The sequence below is a fragment of the Rhinopithecus bieti genome, unplaced genomic scaffold (assembly GCF_001698545.2).
Source record: "Rhinopithecus bieti isolate Rb0 unplaced genomic scaffold, ASM169854v2 scaffold_1618, whole genome shotgun sequence".
NCBI lineage: Eukaryota > Metazoa > Chordata > Mammalia > Primates > Cercopithecidae > Rhinopithecus > Rhinopithecus bieti.
The window spans coordinates 572,462-593,624 of record NW_016803937.1 but is presented as its reverse complement, the minus strand read 5'-3'; the positions used below and the strand labels follow the sequence as shown (position 1 = coordinate 593,624).

At 59.6% G+C, this 21,163-nt stretch overlaps 2 protein-coding genes across 2 annotated transcripts in view; both read right to left on the bottom strand.

Moving 5' to 3' along the window:
* CYBA (cytochrome b-245 alpha chain) overlaps nucleotides 1-6,814 on the bottom strand; it is a 10,914-nt gene extending 4,100 nt beyond the window's left edge. The window contains exons 1-5 of the mRNA XM_017859823.1: nucleotides 6,057-6,814; nucleotides 3,130-3,199; nucleotides 2,193-2,267; nucleotides 1,844-1,927; nucleotides 1,176-1,257 (exon numbers count right to left, since the gene is read on the bottom strand). Coding sequence (XP_017715312.1) covers nucleotides 1,176-1,257; nucleotides 1,844-1,927; nucleotides 2,193-2,267; nucleotides 3,130-3,199; nucleotides 6,057-6,114 — 369 coding nt within the window. The 5' untranslated portion in view covers nucleotides 6,115-6,814. The remainder of the gene's footprint in view (nucleotides 1-1,175; nucleotides 1,258-1,843; nucleotides 1,928-2,192; nucleotides 2,268-3,129; nucleotides 3,200-6,056) is intronic.
* Nucleotides 6,815-6,992: 178 nt separating this feature from the next.
* Nucleotides 6,993-18,616, bottom strand: MVD (mevalonate diphosphate decarboxylase). Its single transcript, XM_017859819.1, has 10 exons — nucleotides 18,466-18,616; nucleotides 13,874-13,944; nucleotides 13,144-13,258; nucleotides 12,666-12,812; nucleotides 11,326-11,525; nucleotides 10,882-10,956; nucleotides 10,425-10,643; nucleotides 9,924-10,039; nucleotides 8,317-8,428; nucleotides 6,993-7,612 (listed from the first exon to the last, which is right to left on the bottom strand). Exons 1-10 carry the CDS (start codon nucleotides 18,533-18,535, stop codon nucleotides 7,532-7,534), a joined length of 1,206 nt encoding a protein of 401 aa, XP_017715308.1. The 5' UTR covers nucleotides 18,536-18,616; the 3' UTR covers nucleotides 6,993-7,531.
* Nucleotides 18,617-21,163: the final 2,547 nt, after the last annotated feature.

The following is a 21,163-nucleotide window of genomic DNA, read 5'->3' as shown; positions in this document are numbered from 1 at the left end:
CATGGAAGGCACACACAGAAAGCACTGCACATTTAACACTGCACACACACTCTGCGCTGATTCGTGGGCGGTGCTAGGATGCATGCAGTCATGCAGACATTTTCTTTTCTTTTTTTTTCTTTTTTTTGAGACGGAGTCTCGCTGTGTTACCCAGGTTGGAGTGCAGTGGCGCGATCTTGGCTCACTGCAAGCTCCGCCTCCCGGGTTCACGCCATTCTCCTGCCTCAGCCTCCAAGTAGCTGGGACTACAGGCGCGCACCACCACGCCTGGCTAATTTTGGTATTTTAGTAGAGATGGGGTTTCACCATGTTAGCCAGGATGGTCTCGATCTCCCGACCTTGTGATCCGCCCGCCTCGGCCTCCCAAAGTGCTGGGATTACAGGCTTGAGCCACCGCGCCCGGCCGCAGACATTTTCTTAAACTGCCGACGCCTGGGTTTGGTTTAGTGTGCGTTTGCCTCTGTGGGCAGGAGGCACTTGCCTCTAGGGACAAAAGGATTTAAACAAGCAAAGTCTGAGGGCTCTGTCCGCTCAGAGACCCCTGCAGTAAGAGGTGGCCTGCAGCCGTCTGTTCCAGAGCCCAGGGTAGGCAGAGGGCATTTCACCCAAGGCCTGGCCAGGCTGCGCCCTGTCCTCCCACCCATCCCTGGCCTCTCAGAAAGATCACTGTATCCCGTGGGATGGGCAGCCCTCTAACAGGCTGCTGTGTTCCTAAACCAAACCCAGGTGTCAGCAGTTTAAGAAAATGTCTGCGCGACTGCGTGAATCCTGGCACCGCCCACGAATCAGCGCAAATAGGGTGGAGGTGAGAAAAGCCTGATAACTGGACCCAAGCCCAGGCACAGCCTTCCACCGGCTGCATGACCCCAGGCCAGCCACAGCACCTCCCTGAGCCTCCGCCTCTTCGTCTGTAAAGTGGGGGCACCAGTACGCCTCCCAGGGCCGTGGTGCGGGTTGATGAGGAAATGCAGGGAAATGACCCAACACACGAGACGCGTCAAAAACGGCAGCGGCAACTGCTGCGTCCCTGCTGTGCTGTGAGCACACGCCCGGGCTCACGCTTGCTCCCAGCCTCGGCTCGGCCTACAGAGCTGGCTTCAAGGGCCACGTATGTCTGAGGGTGTCAGGGCAGGGGGTGGGGGTGGCTGGGGCTGACCTCAGAGGGCGCCACTCACCAACAGGTAGATGCCGCTCGCGATGGCCAGGCAGGCAGTCCCGAGGATGGTGGCCAGCAGGAAGCCGGCGGGCACCGAGAGCCTGGGGGAGTGGGGGGTGGGAGGCAGGGACACAGAAGGGCACTCAGAAAGGGGAATGGAGCCCCAGGTCTGGGGGCCAAGGCCACAAAGTCTCAGGACAAGGCAGACCCAGGGACCTGCGTGGCCCAGGGCTGCAAAGTCTCAGAACAAGGCAGACCACAGACCCAGGGGATGTGCAGGGCCCAGGGCTTGTTTCAGTCCTGGGTATTCTCGGCCTTGACGTGGACGCGAGTGGCTCTAGCTGCAGGGCAGCCCCTGGCTTCGGCCGCAGCAACCACCAGACACACAGCGCGGAACCCTCCACCCTGCCAGGAAGCCCAGGCGAGACCCCCCAGTAGGACCTGCTGGCTCCAGACAGGATCGGAGCTACTCAGGTTTGGGGAGGATCCTTACAAATCCTGCATACTAGACAGCAGACACAGGATTGGGGGGCCCCCCAGAGCCGGGGACCCGAATTTTTGTTTGGAAAAACATCGAGGTAAGTTGAGGGGTGGCTTCTGTCCAGGCAGTCCGGCCGGTGGGACAGTGGGGGAGGGTAGGCTCCAAGCCCCCCTGAGCCCTAGATGGGGTGCAGGGTGGGGACTCACAAGAGGTGCAGGACAGCCCGAACGTAATAATTCCTGGTGAGGGGCCCGAACAGCTTCACCACGGAGGTCATGTACTTCTGGCCCCTGCGGGAGGGAGGAAGGGGAGACAGCGCGGCTGGGCCTCTCCCACTCAGGACTCCCCTGCTGCCCTGCCAACGACCCCAGGGCGCCCAGGCCTCTTTCCTCCCAGAAAACACACCGGGCAGGCACCGGCCTTGGTTTGCCCACAAGCACCAAAGAATTGGTTCCGGAGCCTCTGAGTGAGGAACTAGGCTCCACATACCGACCCTGTGAGCCCTGCCTGGCCCCGCAGCCCCGGGAGAGACCCCAGAGCAGGAGGGAGACTCACCAGCGCTCCATGGTGGAGCCCTTCTTCCTCTTCCCCCGGGGATACTCCAGCAGGCAGACAAACACGCCCGCCACGCTGAAGCCATGTGGTTAAGGAACAGCCCAGCTCAGCCTGAGCGGCCACAGGGAACTCTTTACTGAAGACAACACAGAGAGGCCGGAGCACAGCGGCTCACATCTGGAATCCCAGCACTGTGGGAGGCTGAGGCGGGAGGATCACTGGAGCCCAGGAGTTTGAGACCAGCCAGCGCAACACAGTGAGACCCTCATCTCTACAAAAAATTTAAAAGTTAGCCAGGGGTGGTGGTGTGTGCCTGTGGTCCCAGCTACTCCAGAGGCTGAGGTAAGAGGGTGGCCTGAGCCCAGGTGGAGGCTGCCATGAGTCATGACTACATCACTGCACTCCAGCCTGGGGGAGAGAGCGAGATCTTCTCCCCAAAATAAAAGGGGGGGCAGCCACTGCCTGAGGTCACAGAGCCAGGAGGCAGCCACAGGAGGTTCCAACAGGTCCAGCACTCGGGGTTGCCCACGCCCGCCCTCCCACCACCCTGCCCAATGCTGCTTGTCGCAAGGTACGGCTGGGCTGAGATGGGGCAAAGGAGGTGGAGGGGCCGGGCAAGGGGACTGACTGACAGGAGGGGGCAGACAGGATCCCAGCAGTCCAACCGGGAGGCCTCAGTGCTGGCCCTGGCCCTCTGGTGACACCTCCTGCCCACCCCTCACCAGGACTCAGACTGGGGGTCTGCCGCTGACCACCACATGGCCCAGGCGAGGAGCCTGGCTGCTGGGGCCTAGGCTGCCCAACCCGTGGACAGCCCACCCTGTGTCCCAGCCTGGCTGCGGTGGCGGGGAGCAGAGGCAAACAGCTCACTGTGAAGTGGTTCCCTGGCTCTGCCCTGGGCGTTCCCCGCCCGCCCCAGCCTCAGATGGAAGGATACATGGAGTAGGCGCCGAAGTACCACTGGGTGAAGCGGCCAGCTGTGGCCACGATGCCCCCGGTGATGAGGACTGCGGGGAGAAGTGGGTCAGGCACTGTGGGACTCCCGTCCTGGGGGCCTGGGCCACTCCCCTTCTCTACCTACTGTGGGCCACCAGGCCACCCAGAGCTGCCCCCTCCCCATCCCCATCCCCACAGCACAGTGACAGGGTCGGGGACACCCCCAGGAGGCACCCCTCTGCGCTGGTGAAGAGCAGAGCCTGTGGTGCACAGGCTGGTGGAGGGGGTGCTGGACATGCCCAGGCTGTAGGTCCCAGGAGTGGCCAGGGACGGCCTGACCTGCAGGCCCCCGTGGGCCTGTGCCCCTGGGCTCTGGGACCCCCGAATGGACCCCTTGTCACCATGAGTCTTTGATGCACTGAAAGCCAACAGGCCGGGTGTGGTTTCTGCATCTTCTTGGGGGGGTGTCTCTCCTCCTGATACGGAGTTCCTCCTAACCCGTCAGCTGTTTCGCCTTAATTTCGGTTTCGTCTGATATGGCTATTTCTGCACCTTTTTTTGGGGCGGGGGGGGTGATTGTCCAATATTCCCCCTTACTATTTTTTTTTTTCCTTTTTCTTGTTTTTGAGACGGAGTCTCCTTCTGTCACCCAGGCTGGAGTGCAGTGGCGCAATCTTGACTCACTGCAACCTCTGCCTCCCGGATTCAAGCGATTCTCCTGCCTCATTCTCCCGAGTAGCTGGGATTACTGGCGGCCGCCACCAAGCCCAGCTAATTTTTATATTTTTATTAGAGACAGAGTTTCACCACATTGGCCAGGCTGGTCTCGAACTCCTGACCTCAGGGAATGCTGCACCCGCCTTGGCCTCCCAAAGTATATTAGGATTACAGGCGTGAGCCACGGCACCTGGTCCTTCCTACTATTTTATTTATTTTTCTTTCTTTCTTTCTTTTGTGGAGATGAAGTCTTGCCCTGTTGCCTAGGCTAGAATTCCATGGCGTGATCTCGGCTCACTACAACCTCCGCCTCCCAGGTTCAAGTGATTCTCCTGCCTCAGCCTCCCAAGTAGCTGGGACTATAGGTGCCCGCCACCATACCCAGCTAATTTTTTTTATTTTTAGTAGAGACGGGTTTCACCATGTTAGCCAGGATGGTCTCGATCTCCTGACCTCGTGATCCGCCCGCCTCGGCCTCCCAAAGTGCTGGGATTACAGGCGTGAGCCACCGCGCCCGGCCAGCCATTCTGTTTTTGTCTCCACATGGTCTTGTTTGAAGATTTCCTATCCTTGGTTTGAGCCCAGCTACACATTAACTCTCTGGGTTTGCCTGTCTGTGTTGGAGAAGGGGAGGGCAGTGTCCTTGGGTCTACTCAGTCTACTGTCCGTGCATCTTTGGGGGACTGTCCCGGTCCCGAGCCTGCCATCTGAAAGAGGGTGCAAAGCTGCCGCTGGTGCCACCAGGGAGGGCTGACGCCCAGCCACATTTACAGAGCACCTGCTGTGTACGGGGCGGGGCGGGGGACTCTTTGTCAAGGCCCCACTCTCTCTGGGTCAGCTGCCTCCCGGGGCTGCACGCTCTGGAAAGACCTCCCGGAGCAGGTGACATTTGAATTGAGAAATGAGACAGCCATGAGCCTCTGCAGAAGCAGCAGCTTGTGCAGAGGCCCTGGGGCAAGCTCAGGAGCTCTAGGAACAGAAAGGAAGCCCGGCAGCTGGAGGAGGGGGCCAGAGAGCTGGGAGGCCAGGGCAGGCAGCGCAGGGCGTCCAGTCCCGCTCTAATTCTTTGGGCCAGGAGCCCTTGGAGGGTTTCAGCAGGAGGCCAGACTAGAGCCCAGCTCTCCTGGCTCCCAGCTGGGTGCCCTCAGACCCTCTACTTCCTGTAGGGAGTGCGGGGCAGGCAGGGTCACAGTCTCAAGGGGCGGCTCTGGGGAGAGCTGTCTGAACTGACCTACTGAGTTCTTGGCCGCTGACTCGAAGCAGGCGGTGGGACAGGCTGCAGGGCCCCGTGCTCCAGGCCTCCCACCCTGAGGTCTCTGCTCCTGCTCCGCTGCCACGCACTCCAGACAACGGGGAGGGCGCTCAGAGCCCCAGGGCAGTGGTGGCAGCGGGCCCCTCCTCCTCACCCTCAGCCCCCAGGCCCTTCCCAGGCACTCCTCCCCACCCGGTGCAGGTCCTTCCTGGAGCTGCCGCACTGGTGCCTCTGCCCTCAGACCCCGCCTGAACCCAGCCTCACCCGGCCTGGGCCCCACACTCCCCGGCTCTGGTCCTGAGAGGGTCCATTTCCAAGTGGAGTCTGCTGCCCTCACCACAACCTCTGAGCAAATGCGCAGCAGGGTGACTGGGGTCCGTGCCATCCCACCCCAAGAGCAAAGCGCCTGTGCAGCTGGGCTGGGCTGGGCAGGGCCGTCACTGGGTGGTTTCAGCGCCTTGTGTAATCCCAGGCCGCCTCCAGCGCAGATTCCAGATGGGGAGGGCTGAGCCCCGGGGCATGAAGAGCCCACTCCCCACCCCAAGCCCAGGGAGAGCGACTCGCAGCCCAGCTGGCTACCGAGGGACAGGGGAGCTGCTCCCGACGCCCAGGCCGGAGCCCCCATTTGGAGGTTGGGGCGGCGACCCCGGAAACCACCCGGGCTGAGCCGCCTCTTCCCCTGCGCTGCAACTTCCTCCTCCGCGGAGTCGGGGGACCGGGGAAGGGAATGGGGGAGGGGCGCCGCGCTCCGCAGGGTCCGCAAGGGGACTGCTGGGGTTCTCAGAACCCCTTCCAGCCCGCGCCCCGAGGGTCCCGCCCCTGTTCCCCGCACCCTCCTGGCCTGACCCTGGCCCGCCTGGCGCCCCACTTCCCCGCCCTGTACGTAGCCCGAGGTCCCGGCCGGGGTCTTGGGATACTCCTCCAGGCTGCAGCCTCCACCGTCCCTGCCGCGCACTCACTCAGGCCGGACGCCAGCGCCTGCTCGTTGGCCCACATGGCCCACTCGATCTGCCCCATGGCGGCACGGACCCTGCGGGGGACACTGGTAGGCGCGTACTGCCGCCCCTGCGCTCCGGCCGAACCCCGTTCCGCCCAGGCCCCGCCCCGAAACCCCCAGGTGACCGCGGCTGGGCGGAGACCCGCGTCTGTGGGGTGCCGGGCTGCCCCGGAGCCTTCTGTCCCCGCCCTCTCTACCCCCGCCGAGGCGTAGGAGGGGCCCTGCTCGGCAGCCCCAGCCCAGGCGGGGAGTGCGCTTCCCCAGGGCTGCCCAAACTTCAGCGCTCAAGCACTGACAAATACCCCTGCCCAACGCCCGGGACCCAACTGAGGGTCCCGTGTCAATAAGGCGTCTATGAATAGCAGAAAAAGGTGTGAAGGTCCGCTTCCTGAGCAAATCGGCCTCTCCAGAGCCTTGGGGGTGGAGGGGTCACCCCTACAGCCCGGGGACACCTCTGCACCCTGATGCTACCAAGGACGAGGGTGGCCTCCCCATGGGGACCAAAGGCCCAGCCCCCATTTCCTCCCCCTGGCTCTGGGCTGGCACAGGCGTGGCCTGGGTCAGACACTGCGGGGGGCCTCCCCACACCATGTCACTGGACTGTGACTGATACTCGAGGGAGGGGACAGGATGTGCACAACTGGGAAAGCACAGAATGCAGGGACGGCCCCGTCACGTCTGGCCTGGGGACAGGAGGCTAGGGGTTGGCGTGGGGGTGGTGAGCCCAGCGCCCATGGGAAGACTTTAGACCGGGGGCTGCTCCTGTGGGTCCCACCTGAGCCAATGTGGGGTGTGAGGGGAGCCCCTCTGTGGCTCTGCCCAGCCTGCCCCTCTCCTAGGCCCTCATGGGGCACACGGGGACTCCCTGGCAGGTCCCAGGGTCACTCAGAGCAGGAACTCCGGAATGCTGGTTTATTCCCCACGGCCACCAGGGCCACACTGGTGCCCACTCCTACCACCATTCCAGCCACAGCTAGGCCTGGGGCAGGGTCTCAGCAGAAGTGCCGTGGGCAGCCACCATCCAAGGCACTTGGTGGTTTCCTGAGGCCCGAGGAGGCTGCTCCCAGCACAGTGACCCCTTCCCTGGTCCGCTGGAGGCACACCACCTCCCCGCTGAGCTCCCACCTCAGAGAACTGGGAGCAGCTGGAGCTGGGGTGAGAAGCCCTTCAGCCCTGCTGCGCCGAGGCTCTGCCAGCTCCCATACCCACCCCATCCCATCTTGGCAAAGCGCTGGGGCAGCTGAAGCACTCGGCAGGGACCTCTCCTGACACCTGGGCAGCTGCAGGTCTCCCTGCACGGCCCCACAGCAAGCTGTCCATGGGCCCCGGGACAAGCCACTGCCCACACGTCCCAGTAGTCCGGAGCCCACCACACCCGCTCCCTAGCTCTGGCGAGGCCACCCCTTCTCCACGCGGCGTGCGGTCCTGCTGAGGCGGTCAGGCGGCTGGCTTCGGCAGGCCGTCAGGACCCAGGAGGTGGGCGCAGGGGTTGTCCAGGATTTGAGGTCCTGGCCCCACCTGGGGGTAGAGATCCGTGTCAGGTCACCAGGAATGGCAGCACCTCATCCTGTGCCCAGCATCTGTAGGTGGCCGCACACAGGAGGGTAGCGGTGTGCCCCTACTTTTCCAGTGGGTCCTGGTCAGAAGCTAAACCACCCACACGCAGCTCCCTCAGGCACAGCCGCCCCGCCAGCTGCCAGCCCCCGCCCGGGGCACTGCCTCCGTCACAGGGTGGACAGAGAACCACAGAGCCTGGAAACAGGCAGCCTGTGCATGTGGGCCCTGAGAGGAAGGCGGAGGCAACGGCTCGGGCGGCCGTGATCGCTGGATGCAGGCTTGGCTCTCGGGGCAGGTCGGAGAGCGGGAACCCTGGTCTGCTGGGGTGGGGGCGGTTGGGGTGGGGGGCCCAGGGGCCCCAGAAGCACCCACCCCAAGCGCTCCCTATTCAGGGGCCTGATGCTCCCCACCTGTCTCCCTGGGAGCTTGTGTCAGACTCACCCTTCCACCCCCAGCCCAGCCCTGCTGCTCTGAGTATCGCCAGTGGCCTGTAATGTCCACTTTGAGAGCAAATGAAGGAACAAAGGTTTTCTGGCTTCCTGCCTGAGACACGGTAGGGATAGGGACAGGGAGCCGGGCTGAGCCTGCAAGGGCCCTGGGGGCTGGGCAGGCCCCTCTGGCAGGAAAGGAAACCCCGAGGGTACCAGCCGAGCCCCAGGCCTCACCTGAGTGGCAATGATGTATTTGACCCCACCGGGGGTCGTCGGCTCCATGGCCAGCGCAGCCTGGAGCTCAGCTGAGAGAGGGGCCGGCCTCACCTGCAGCCCCTTCAGAAACCTGGAAAAGCAGGGCAGGAGCATGGTGAACACATCCATTTCTTTTTTTTTTTTTTTTTTGAGACGGAGTCTCGCTCTGTTGCCCAGGCTGGAGTGCAGTGGCGTGATCTCGGCTCACTGCAAGCTCCGCCTCCTGGGTTCATGCCATTCTCCTGCCTCAGCCTCCTGAGTAGCTGGGACTACAGGCGCCGCCACCTCGCCCGGCTAGTTTTTTTGTATTTTTAGTAGAGACGGTTTCATCGTGTTGGCCAGGATGGTCTCAATCTCCTGACCTCGTGATCCGCCTGCCTCGGCCTCCCAAAGTGCTGGGATTACAGGCGTGAGCCACCGCACCCAGCCAACATCCATTTCTCTAAGCATCTAGAACAGGCAAGTCCAGAGATGGGAAGTGCATTGCTGGCTGTCAGGCTCAGGGAGTGGGAGATGGCAGGTGGCCGCTGTGGTGACAGGTTTCTTTTAGGGGCGATGAGAAAGTGAAGGAGGTGGCTTGAGGTGGTGGCTACACAACCCTGTGAGGGTCCTCAACACCACAGGATTGTATGCTCTCGAATGGCTGAGACAGTGAATTTTAGGTTATGTGGTGAACAGCTATGCCCAGGCTGGACCCACATCTGGCCAAGGCTGCTGCCACGCCCCATGGGGTAACAGCTTAGGGAAGTGCCCAGTTCAAGCTGGTGCGTTCGTCTCTGTGTTCTGCAGAACAACGGAAGCCTGCAAGCCCCACCCGGAGCAGAAGCCACGGGCCTGGTGCTTTCCAGGAGGGCAGTCCTGGGGTGTGGGTCCGAGTCCATCCCACAGGGCAGGCCCCTGACCATTAGAAGGTATTATTGCTCCCACCCAGGACAGATGCCCATCCCCACACGCTTCCAGACACCCTTAAACAGGAGGCGCCCCTCACATTGAGAATAAGACTCCATTAAAACAACGGGAGGGAAGAAATCAACAGCCCCGGAGCGAAAGGAGGCCGGGCCAAGCTGTGCACCAAGGAGAGTGTACATGGGGGCTCTGCGGTGCCAGGATGCAGCTGCCAGACAACCCCACCCCGGAAAAGACACCCAACTGCAGGGCGGGGTCAACACCCAGCCACCTTGACTGCCTCTAACTCACTTCGGTAAGAAGGCAATCAGGGGCTTTGACTCCTTTCCTTCAAAATGTCAGACACTTGTACACGCTCCTGGGAATGCACATGTGTTTCCTAAGAAGCCACTGTTCCATAGGATAAGGGCCTGCGGGCTTCTGAGCTGCAGGGGATGCCGTCTCTCAGGAGGTGGGTGCGTCTCACACTCGCCTGCATGGCCTCTCTTTTTTCCCTGTGGACGTGGGCTGTGGGATGGCTCTGTGGGAACACCCTACCCGTGGCTCCCACACTCGGGGAACTGCCACCTGCCCTGGGACTCCCCGTCTCAGTGTCACAGCCTTCAGGTGCCTCCGTCTCTTCCGACCAGGATTCCTGGCACTGTCTCCCAAAACGGAGGAGGGGAAGGGTCCACACTCACGCGTCTCCGTTCGAGCCCGGGGGAAAGCTGTGCCTCACAGCAGCCACAAACTCAGCCACAGTGTCGTCCAGGGTGAAGATCACGGCATTGGGGCCCGCGTCAAAGGTGTACGCCACCTGGAACCCACAGCAGTCACCCTGGCTGTTCACGTGGTGCCTGGCCCTTGTCACCTCAACCCTCTGGTCTGCCAGGGGCTCTCCAAGAGCTCAGTCTAGGCCCTCAGGGCCACACTGGAGTGGAGCTGTGACCCCAAGTGCCTGGTACTTGACACCTCTGCCTGTGAACCCAGGAAAAAGGTGGTAGGGCTGTGACCCAAGCAAGTCAAGAAACAAAACGAAGCAGAAGAACCCGGATGGTCAGTGAGCTCCGCACACAGCAGGGCCGGGCTTTCAGACACAGATCACCCTGCACGCGGCTCCCGGGACCGGCTCCACGGCAGCGTAAGCCTAGACACGCAACACAGTGCGAGAGCGCAGCCTCTGCCCTCCCAGCCCGCGTCACCTTGGTGTCCCCATGGTGGGCGTTGAAGCGGTGCACCAGGTGGATGATGCGCCAGGAGACGGCATTGAGGTAAGAGATGGGCGGGAAGGTGTCGAGGCAGGTGGCGTGGAACTGGTTGCTGTCCTTCATGGTCAGCTGGGCGAAGCCGGGGAAGTCTCGCTCCTGGATGCAGCGGGCCATCTCCGCCATGCGCGCCGGCACCACGGACTCGGCCCGGAACTGCAAGGCACGGGGTGTGTCCCATGGATCCGCTGGGGGTCTCCGCAGCAGAGGGTTCGAGGAGGGTCTCCGGGGTTGGAAGCCCAGCTCAAGCCCCACCTCTGCATGTGGCTCCTCCACCTGGTCTTGGCGGGGCTGCCACAGGTGTGAGAACATTTGGGCCCAGACAGAGGCTGAGGGCAGCGTCGGGCACAAGCATGACTCCCAGGGCCCCCGGGCCACCCGCTCCTGGCCTCACCCGCAGCAGGGGGCTGGTCTCCACGCTGGCCTGCATGCCCGCAGTACTGCCCGTCAGCTTCTTCTCAGCGCTCACCTGCACGAGGGAGAGACAGCCTGGGCCACACCCTGCAGGGGGAGAGCCCCAGGGACCTCAGCCCCAAACACTCGGCCCTCCCTCAGCCAATGCAGCAGCGGGGGTGGGAGTCAGTGCCACCTGCCTGACCACAGAGGCCTCCCGGCCACAGCAGGGGCGACACAGGGGCAACTTCTAGATCCCAGTGGGTGGTGGCGCCCGCCACGCGGGAGCACTTCCTGAGCACTCAACCACACGTCTGTTTCTTTAGCACCCACTGACCCCAGGAGCCAAGCAAAGCCTGGATGGGATGCCTTTGCTCCTGCTCCCAGCAGCAGCCCTGACTAGGGACAGAAGCCACCCGGCTGCTGCTCCACCCGCCCCACTCACCACAAGGATGAGGACGCGGAGTTCAGGCCAGTGTGACTCGGGGGCCACTTGCCGGGCGATGCTGTCCTTCCCATCAGTCTGCTCTCCCATCTGCCACTCCACAAAGCCCCCATACAGGCTCCGGCAGGCACTGCCTGAGCCCTGGCGAGCCACTTCTGAGAGGTCACTCTCCACGCCATAGACACGGGCCAGGGTGTAGGCTGTAGGCATGGGGATTCCGGGGAGGGTCCTCAGAGCTGCCTGGGCTGTGCTCCCTGACAGCTCACTGCCCCGGGAATGTCACACATCCCACTGCAAACGGGGATTTCCAGATGACAGGGCTTCTGGGCCATCAGCCTTTGAGGGCAGCATTCACCAACCCAGCCATCCATCCCCGCCCTCCACTACGAGCGCCCTCCGCTCTTGGACACTCTCTGTTCACAGCCTGCAGAGCTTGCGGCCTGAGACAAAGGTGACAAAAGGTACCTGCGGCAGAGCGGGAAGCCCCCTGGGGGATGTGGAGAGAGGGTCCCCTGGGGGACACCGAAGCTGGGCTTTGAGGGTGGGAAGGAATTTTAAGGTTGTGTGGGGCAGGGACTGATGCCAGGACAGAGCTGGGCTCCCCAAGATGTGCCCCTGCCCACCCAGCACAGGAGCCACCTTCTCCCCTCGGTCCACAGGGCTCCAGCAGGGCGACCCCATCTCCAGGTCTGGTCACCCACGGCCCTGGTCACTGAGGGTGGTTCAGGAAAGGCATTGGAGCCCAGGTGAGCCAGGAAGCATCACCCCTGGAGTTGAGGGGTGAAGATACTGTGAGACCACCACCATGGGAACGGGCTCTGACACTGGGTGGGAAGCTGTCAGAAAGTAGCCTGGGGCCAGCAGAGAGCTGGGTCTGGTGGGGCCTGTAACCAGCTGTGCCCATTGGAATCCTCAGTTATGTGAGTCACAAAACCATGGCTATTTTAGGTCTGAGCCAGTCTGAAGTGGTTTCTATCACTGACGACCTAGAGGGGCTCCACATGGAGCAACTGGAAGATGTTTCTATTTTTTGTAGCGATGGGGTCTCACTATGTTGCCAAGGCTGGTCTTGAACTCCTGGACTAAACTGATTCTCCCCCATCAGCCTCTTAAGTACTGGGATCACAGGCTAGAGCCCCACGCCAGCTGCAACTGGAAGATGAAAATGTTCAGATATGCTCTGGGAAGAGACTGAACAACTCCAGAGAGGCCAGGGAGGCCTGGGGTGGTGGGATGCTCGTTCAGCCACGCCCGGCAGTGGGCTCCCTGACCCGGGAAGAGTGTGAAGCGGCTCCTATGCCCACAGCCCAGAACCCCTGCGTGTCTCTGTGGGCACCCACCTAGGCAGGCATAGCCCGCCGCCGAGGAGGCCAGGCCCGCAGCCGTGGGGAAGTTGTTCACCGATGCCACGTGCACCTTGCAGCTGAGGCTGTAGGGCAGTGGGTCCCCATCCCACGCGTTCCTCCGCTTCTGGGCCAGGCGGCGGACTGCAGAGACGACGAGACTGCGTGTGGCCCAGCCGTCAGCACCCTGCCCGCCCTGCTCCTGCCCACCTGCCCGGGTCACAGCTGAACACCAGCCCTCTGCCTGCCAGACTCCTCATGGAGAGTTTCTTCCCCAGGAAAACCCTAGACTGACCCAAGCCCAGCGGGAATTGAGGTGGGGCCACTGCCCTGGAGCTGGGGGTCCAGTGGGCATGTCTGGTTCCCAGCCATGTCGCCTGCTGCCCCAGGAGGGGCCCAGAGGCAGAAGCACTTTCTGGATCCTCGGACCCTGCTGACAACAGGGAGGGATGGGCTTGCGGGGACCCTAACTCACTCTCCCGCAGGCAGGCCTGGAGCCGCGGCTGCCCCACGTCCTCCTCCCGGCCATTCAGCCAAATCCGGTCCTCGGTGAAGTCCTTGCTGATGACGGCTGTTGTGGTGGTTTTTAACTGAAAAGGAAACCCAGGGCCAGCTCAGAGGGCAGCACTGAGGACCGATGCCAGCCAGGTATCCCTTTCTACTGAGAGAGCTTCCTGGCTGCCCACTCGAGCAAGGCCCCCCTGCTGAGGGCGGGCGGGGGGAAAAGGCCAGCCTTAGCTGGGCAGTGGGGAAGCCTGTGGGGGATGAAAGCGTGGGCCACACCTTGTGGAGCAACCAGGCCTTGTCCTGAATAAAGAGACAGGGACTGGCACGGTGTGCACATGTGTGATGAGACCTGGGGGCACGTGTGTGCTGTGCTGAGCTCTCCTGACACTGGGAGATGGAACAGACACTGCGCGCTGACAGGAGTCGTCGCTAAGCCATCTCATCCTAGCCTTGAGGTAAAAAAGTACCAATTTTTTTTTGGTTTCAGAGACAGGGTCTCACTGTCACCCAGGCTGGAGTGCAGTGGCGTGATCATGGTTCACTGTGGTCTCCAACTCCTGGGCTCAAGAGATCCTCCCATGTCAGCCTCCCAAAGTGCTGGGATTGCAGATGTGAGCCACCGCACCCAGCCGCTACCAACTGTTCTACAAATGTTCTGGAAATGGCACTGTGGTGTTTTGTCGTCACTCCACACGTACCTGGTCCTGGTGCAGAGTGACGCTCAGGGAGGAGTTGATGGGCAGAACCAGCTCTTCATCGCGCTTGCCCCCTGTAATGAACAGCCAGGGCCAGGCCGGTGGGCTTCCCGGCCCACCCTCTCCCAGTGTTCCCCACAGGTGCCCCCACCCCCCACCCACAGCCCCCACCCGCCTTGGTCCTGTCTCTCACCACACATGTGTGGCCGTCCTCCTGCTAGACCCCTGCCTGCAAGAAATGCTCCCTGCCCCATTGAGCTCAGGCTCCCACCACAGAGCTGGAGGCCAGCCAGCCTCCCTCCCCGCTCGCTCCATGCTCCTTCATCATCATCTGTGAGTGCCCAGGTGCAGAGCGCTCTGACCGCGGCCAGCCTCCTCTCCACCTTCCCAAACAAGAGGAGCCCAGCTCTGAGAACTCCTCAAATCTCACTGCTCATATTCCCCGGGAACATCCGGGATAAACCCCTTTCTGCCCAGCACGGCCATGGGACAGCAAGAGAAATCAACCTTCCGGAAAGTCTGAAATGAAACGTTTGCCTGGGGAGCACTGCGCAGTGCTTCAGCTGAAGTCTTATTTCACGGCGTCTTTGCTAAGCACAGTCTGCTCGGTTTTGTGAGAGGGGAGGTCTCTGGGGATGGCGGACAGCTCCAGGGGTGATAAATGCGGACACCTGGCAAAGAACCACACTCTGCAGTTGGCAAGGCTCTTTCACACACAGCACTGAGTGGCCCTTGTAGGCGGACACGGCTGCCCTGAGAGGCCGGGCAAACCTCTGCTTTCAGGAAGGCGGGCCGGCGGACTTCTCCCTCTTCCTCCCACTGAGGACAACTAAGACCCTGGACATCACAGGTGAGACTCTCATGGGTGACAGAGGACAGCTGTGGGACAGGGCAGGAGGAGCCCCGGGGCTTTCTTTTCTGTCCTGCCTGCCCTAGACCTAGCCCTGCAGAAGCTGGAACTGCCAACCAAAGCCAGCCTTCCCTAGGACCAGGAAGGATAGCCTAGCAACACAGAAACAGACTCCCGGCCGGGCACAGTGCAGTGGCTTGCACCTGTAATCCCAGCACTCTGGGAGGCCGGGCGTGGTGGCTCACACCTGTAATCCCAGCACTTTGGCAGGTCGAGTTGGGCAGATCACCTGAGGTCACGAGTTTGAGACTAACCTGACCAATATGGTGAAACCCCGTCTCTACGAAAAATACAAAAATTAGCCAGGCTGTGGTGATGTGTGCCTGTTATCCCAGCAACTCAGGAGGCTGAGGTGGGAAAATCGCTTGAACCTGGGAGGTGGAGGTTGCACTGAGTCAAGATGGCACCACTGCACTCCAGCCTTACTTACTCCAGCCTGGTGACAGAGGCAGACCCTCTCTCAAAAAAAAAAGAAAAAAAGAAAAAGAAAAAAAAAGAAACAGATTCCTCCCACACTCCAGGCTGGAACGGTGTCCTGCCCCCTTTCCCTCCCTGAAGGACTGGGGCCTTTCACCTCTCCAGGAGTCAGTGGAGAGCACACAGGAGCCTGGACTCCCCTGACCTGCAGTCTCTTATCAGAGGCCAAGTAGACACTCAGGAATTCCTGAGGGCCTGGTGGGGATGGGGCAGCGTTGGTGGGGAGGGAACCTGGACTTCTGCCTCCTTGTCATGAGCCAGCACCTCCTTCTCCACCAGCGTGCTATCAAAAACCAGCTCAAATGTAAGGTTTAAAGAAGACCAGAGTCTCTGAACATTACAAGAAAATGGACAAGTTTCCATAAAAATCACTGTCGGCCAGCCGCAGTGGCTCACATCTATGATCCCAGCACTTTGGGAGGCCGAAACCGGCGGATCACTTGACGTCAGGAGTTTGAGACCAGCCTGGCAATATGGCAAAACCCTGTCTCTACTAAAAATACAAAAATTAGCTGGGTGTGGCGGTGCACACCTATAGTCCCAGCTACTTGGGAGGCTGAGGCAGGAGAATCGGTTGAACCCAGGAAGCGGATGTTGTGGTGAGCCAAGATCATGCCATTGCACTCCAGCCTGGGTGTCGCAGTGAGAGTCCATCTCAAAAAAGTAAATAAAAGGCCAGGTGCAGTGGCTCACGCCTGTAATCCCAGCACTTTGGGAGGCCAAGGTGGGCAGATCATGAGATCAGGAGCTCGAGACCAGCCTGGCCAACATGGTGAAACCCCATTTTTACTAAAAATACAAAAATTAGCCGGGTGTGGTCGCGCATGCATGTAGTCCCAACTACTCGGAAGGCTAAGGCAGGAGAATCGCTTGAACCTGGGAGGCGGAGGTTACAGTGAGCCAAGATTGTGCCACTGCACTACAGCCTGGGTAACAGAGCAAGACTATCTCAAAAAAGAAAAAAAAAAAGGAGAAAACCCAGAAACAGACCCAAACAAGCCCAGCTGATTTTTTTTTTTTTTTTTTTTACAAAAGTGCAAAAGCAATTCAACGGAGGAAGGATAGCCTTTCTGGGCTAAATGGACAACCTTGGATCACAGACTTAAATATAAAAGGCAATCCTGTACAACTCGGAGAAAAGCAGAAAATCTTCAGGACGTAGGGCTAAGCAAAGAGGTCTTAGACTTGACATCAAAACTGATACGCTGAACTTCTTTAAAATGAAAAACTGGCTCTTTGTTAAGGGGATGAAAACATTAGCTAGTTTGGGAGACAGTATCTGCAAACCACATGTCCAACAGGAGGCTAATATCTAGAACACATATTTTATTTTTTTTCAGTAGAGACGGGGTTTCACCATGTTGGCCAAGCTGGTCTCAAACTTCTGACCCCAGGTGATCCACCCACCTCAGCCTCCCCAAGTGCTGGGATTACAGGCTTGAGCCTGCGCACCCAGCCTATAATGTATAATGAACTCTCAAAACTCATAGTGAAAAAGCAAACCATCCAGTGAGAGCATGGACACAGGACATGAAGAGACATTTCACCGAGAAAACCCACAGATGGCAAATAAGCACAAAGAAAGATGCTCCACACCACTGGCCAACAGGGAAATGCGAATGAGGACCACAGCACCCTGTCAGCACATCCCTGCCAGGACGGGCTAAAATGAAAAACAGCAACTCCACCAAATGCTGGCGAGGATCTGGAAAAACTGCATCATGGTAGGGATGCAAAATGGCCCAGCCACTCTGAAAAACAATTTGACAGTTTCTTTTAAGAAAAAGCATGGCCGGGCGCGGTGGCTCAAGCCTGTAATCCCAGCACTTTGGGAGGCCGAGGCGGGCGGATCGCGAGGTCAGGAGATCGAGACCATCCTGGCTAACACGGTGAAACCCCATCTCTACTAAAAATACAAAAAACTAGCCGGGCGAGGTGGCGGGCGCCTGTAGTCCCAGCTACTCGGGAGGCTGAGGCAGGAGAATGGCGTGAACCCGGGAGGCGGAGCTTGCAGTGAGCTGAGATCTGGCCACTGCACTCCAGCCTGGGCGACAGAGCGAGACTCTGTCTCAAAAAAAAAAAAAAAAAGAAAAGAAAAGCATATATACACACACACACATCTATATAGGTATATACACACACATACATATATATATATATCTCTACCATCTGACCCAGCAACCGCACTCCTGGGCATTTATCCCAGAAGAATGAAAATGTATGTTCACACAAAAACCTGTACACAACATTTTATGGCAGCTTTATTGGTAAGGGAAATACAAAAAAATTAGCCAGGCGTGGTGGCGGTGCCTGTAAAAAAAAAAAAAAAAAAAAAAAAAAAAAAAAAAAAAAGAAACAAAGGAAGAAAACCTCGGATGCTCTTTACGGGGTGAGTGAGGCCTTGGCTAGAGGGTGGTCCATGGAGTCCACGGACTGACTCAGCAACAGAGGGGCCAAGCACTGATACAATCGGGGGCACGTCCACATTCTATGCGGAATGAAATAAGCCAAACTCAAAAGATACTGGGTGGGCCACATACTGTGATTCCAGTTTCAGAACATTTTGAAACGACGTTACAGAAATGGGTGGTCAGTGGCGGCCAGGTAACCCCGGCGGGAGGGGAGGGGCGTGGCTACGAACGCGCAGGTGCGGACCGGCCTCCCCCGCAAGGATGTGGGCTGCGGACCTCTGTTCCCGCTCCTTGGAGGTTACCACTGGGAGAAGCGGGGCGAGGGAGGGGCACCGGGCCTCGGGCTGGGGGACAGTGGCGCGATCTCGGCTCACTGCAGCCTCGACCTCCCGGGCTCAGGCCATCCTCCCGCCTCGGCCTCCCGAGTAGCTGGAGCCATAGACGCGCACCACCACGGCGGATTCTGCGGATTCTTACGATTCGTGGGAATCGCTGATTAATGATTTCGATAAACTTCGGTAATCGCTAATGGGCAGGCGCCGGGCGACCCTGCAGGGGCGGCAGCCGTGGCGGGGGAACAGGTGGCGCCGAGCCCGTCACGCGGAGAAGGAGCGCGCGGCCCCGCCCGACCACCGCCGCCCCCTTCCCTGAGCCTCAGTTTCCCCGAGCCTCAGTTTCCCCGTCTGTCGAGGCCCTGGGAGAGCAGGACGGAGCGCGCCGCCGAGTCAGCGCGCGACCCCCATGGACCTGGCCTCGCTCCCGGCCATCCCCGTCCCAGGCCGGCCCGCGACACTCACAGTACTTGATGACCGCGATGTTGACCGGCGCGGTACAGGTGACTGCCGCCAGCGGCTTCTCCGAGGCCATGGTCCCACCGCGCGGCGCCCCCAGCTCCGCAGACACTGACGGCGGGCGATCCCACCCCAGAGGGCGCCACCGCCTCACGCGCTGCCACAGGATTGGCCCGTGAGAGCCCGGCAGCTCGCGCGCCGACCAATCAGCGGCGAGTCTGGCGCACGCATTTCCTCTCAGCCAATGGACGGGATCGGACGATGGGCCGCTGACGTGAGTCCGCCCCACCTCCTGAGCGTGGTCGCCAGGCCTGACGGGGTGGTGTCTGCGCAGGCGCGGTGTGCGCAGGTGCGTGGCGTCGGCGTCGGCGCTCCAGAGTCTGGGCGCTGCGAGGTGGGCGCTGTTGCCTTTGGGGGTCCGCGACTGTCTGCTGGTGCTGTGCGGGGTGTGCGGCAGCTGTGCGGGGGCCGTGGGGGGCTGTGCGAGGCGCTGTGCGGGGGCCGTGCGGGGCCGTGCGGGGCCGTGCGGGGCCGTGGGGCGCTGTGCGGTTCTGAGGGGTGGGCGGGTCGCGCTGTGCCCTCCATGAAGCTCTCGGATGGCCCCGCTGGGTGTGGGGGTACACACAGGCCGGAGGTCAGGCGCTGGAAGATGTGTCCCGAGATCCACTCTGAACCCGGCAGCCAAGGGCACCCTGTCCCGCGCCCACAGCCTTTTCCGCGGCTGTAGCCTGGGCCAGGGTCCCCGCATGGGACTCGCACGAAAGACCCCGGGGCGGGAAAGCCCTGCAGCCCAGAGCTGGATGCAGCCTGCATTGAGGTGGGCGTCTCAGGTACCCCCGCTAAGGCCCTGCAGGAGCAAAGCCTGGGACTGGGTTGTGGCGCTTGTGTGTGCATTGACTGCTCTTGTAAAACATACGTGAAACACTGAAGCGTGCGTTTCCCTGCCATTCAGTCCAATCATGTGCCACACCCCGACTATTTCTAGAGTTTTCTCATCCCAAACAGAAACTCTGTCCCCTTTAAACAGTAACTTCCCATTTTCCCCTTCCCCTTTTCCCCTTCCCCTTTTAAAATTTTACTTTCAGTTTTTAAATAGCCCAGATTGGCGGGGCGCGGTGGCTCATACCTGTAATTCCAGCACTTTGGGAGGCCGAGTTGGGCGGATCACGAGGTCAGGAGTTTGAGACCAGCCTGGCCAACATGGTGAAACCCCGTCTCTACTAAAAATACAGTAATTAGGTGGGCGTGGTGGTGCACGCCTGTAATCCCAGCTAGTGGGGAGGCTGAGGCAGGACAATTGCTTGAACCCAGGAGGTGGAAGTTGCAGTGAGCCGAGGTGGTGCTACTGTACTCCAGCCAGGGCGACAGATGTCAGAAAATACGGGACAGTGCAGTGTGAAATGTCCCCTTTGCCTGGCCACCTAGTTCTATGACCAGAACCACCATACTTCTTTCTTTCTTTATTTATTCCTTATTTTTTTCTAGAAATAGGGTCTCTGTTGCCCAGGCTGGAGGGCAGTGGTACGATCAAAGCTTCATGTAGCCTCGACCTTCTGGCTTAAGGGATCCTCCCACCTCAGCTTCCTTAGTAGTTGGGACTGTGGGTACACACCACCATGCCTGGCTAATTTTTTTCTTAATTTTTTGTAGAGATGTTGGGGGGGGTCTTGCTATGTGGTCAAGACTGATTTGAACTCCTGGCCTCAGGGGACCCTCCCATCTCAGTCTCCCAAAGTAGTGGGATTAGGGTTGAGCCACTCCACCTGGCCTGTCAATTCTTGGTGTATTTTTTCCTTGCCATGCATAGTACAAGCACATAGCGTGTTCTCCCACCTTGCTTTTTCTACTTACGTGCTTCTTAGAGATCATCCCAATTTAGTAAAAAGCTTCCTTGTTTGTTGTCTAAATATACCTGGTCTGTCCTGATGGACAGTTGGGTTGTTACTGTAAACGGTGCTTTCCCACATTGTTTGCGCACATGTATTTCTGCAGGAGAAATTCCTGGGAAGTGGAATTGCTGGGCCAAGTAGGATGTGCCTGAGTACTTTTGATAGCTGTTGGCAAGTCGCCCTTTGTGGAAGTCAATTGATTACTCAGGTCTCTCTGTGGAAGTCTGAGAGTGCCTGCATGCCTGCACCGGCACAGTGGGTCATCTGTCAGAGTGAGACACTGGTGTCTCACTGTTTTCTATTTGCATTTCAGATGGTGGTTATTTTTAATTTCTCTTGCAATCACAGCCACTTTTCTGTTTTATGCAAAGCCACTAAATCCTGTTGAAGAGCTGATGTGGACTGTTTGGACCTATGGTCAGGGTGTATTCACTCAGCTACTCAGAGAGAGTGGGGCTTCCGGTCACCTCCTTCCTTGTGTCACAGCTATGATGAAAAAGAAGACACAGGCCTGGTGCTTTGGGAGGCCAAGGAGGGAAGATTGCTTAAGTCCAGTAGAAAAAAACAGTTTATTTTTGTTTAGAAACAGGGTCTCACTCTGTTGTCCAGGCTGGAGTGCGGTGGCACCATCAGCTAACAGTAGCCTCAGCCTCCTGGGCTCAGGTGATCCTCCCACTTGAGCCTCCCGAGTAGCTGTGATACAGGCGCATGCCACCACTCCTGACTGATGTTTATTTTTTATTTTGTAGAGATGGAAGTGTTACTCTATTGCCCAGGCTGCTCTTTTTTTTTTTTTTTTTGAGACAGAGTCTCAC

Coding starts and splice junctions, on each gene's coding strand:
- MVD (XM_017859819.1), bottom strand. CDS start 18,535: ATGGCCTCGGAGAAGCCGCTGGCGGCAGTCACCTGTACCGCGCCGGTC. Junction 10,957..11,325: donor TCCGCGTCCTCATCCTTGTG/GTGAGTGGGGCG, acceptor TCCCTCGTGCAG/GTGAGCGCTGAGAAGAAGCT. Junction 8,429..9,923: donor CCGGGCTCGAACGGAGACGC/GTGAGTGTGGAC, acceptor CTGCTTTTCCAG/GTTTCTGAAGGGGCTGCAGG.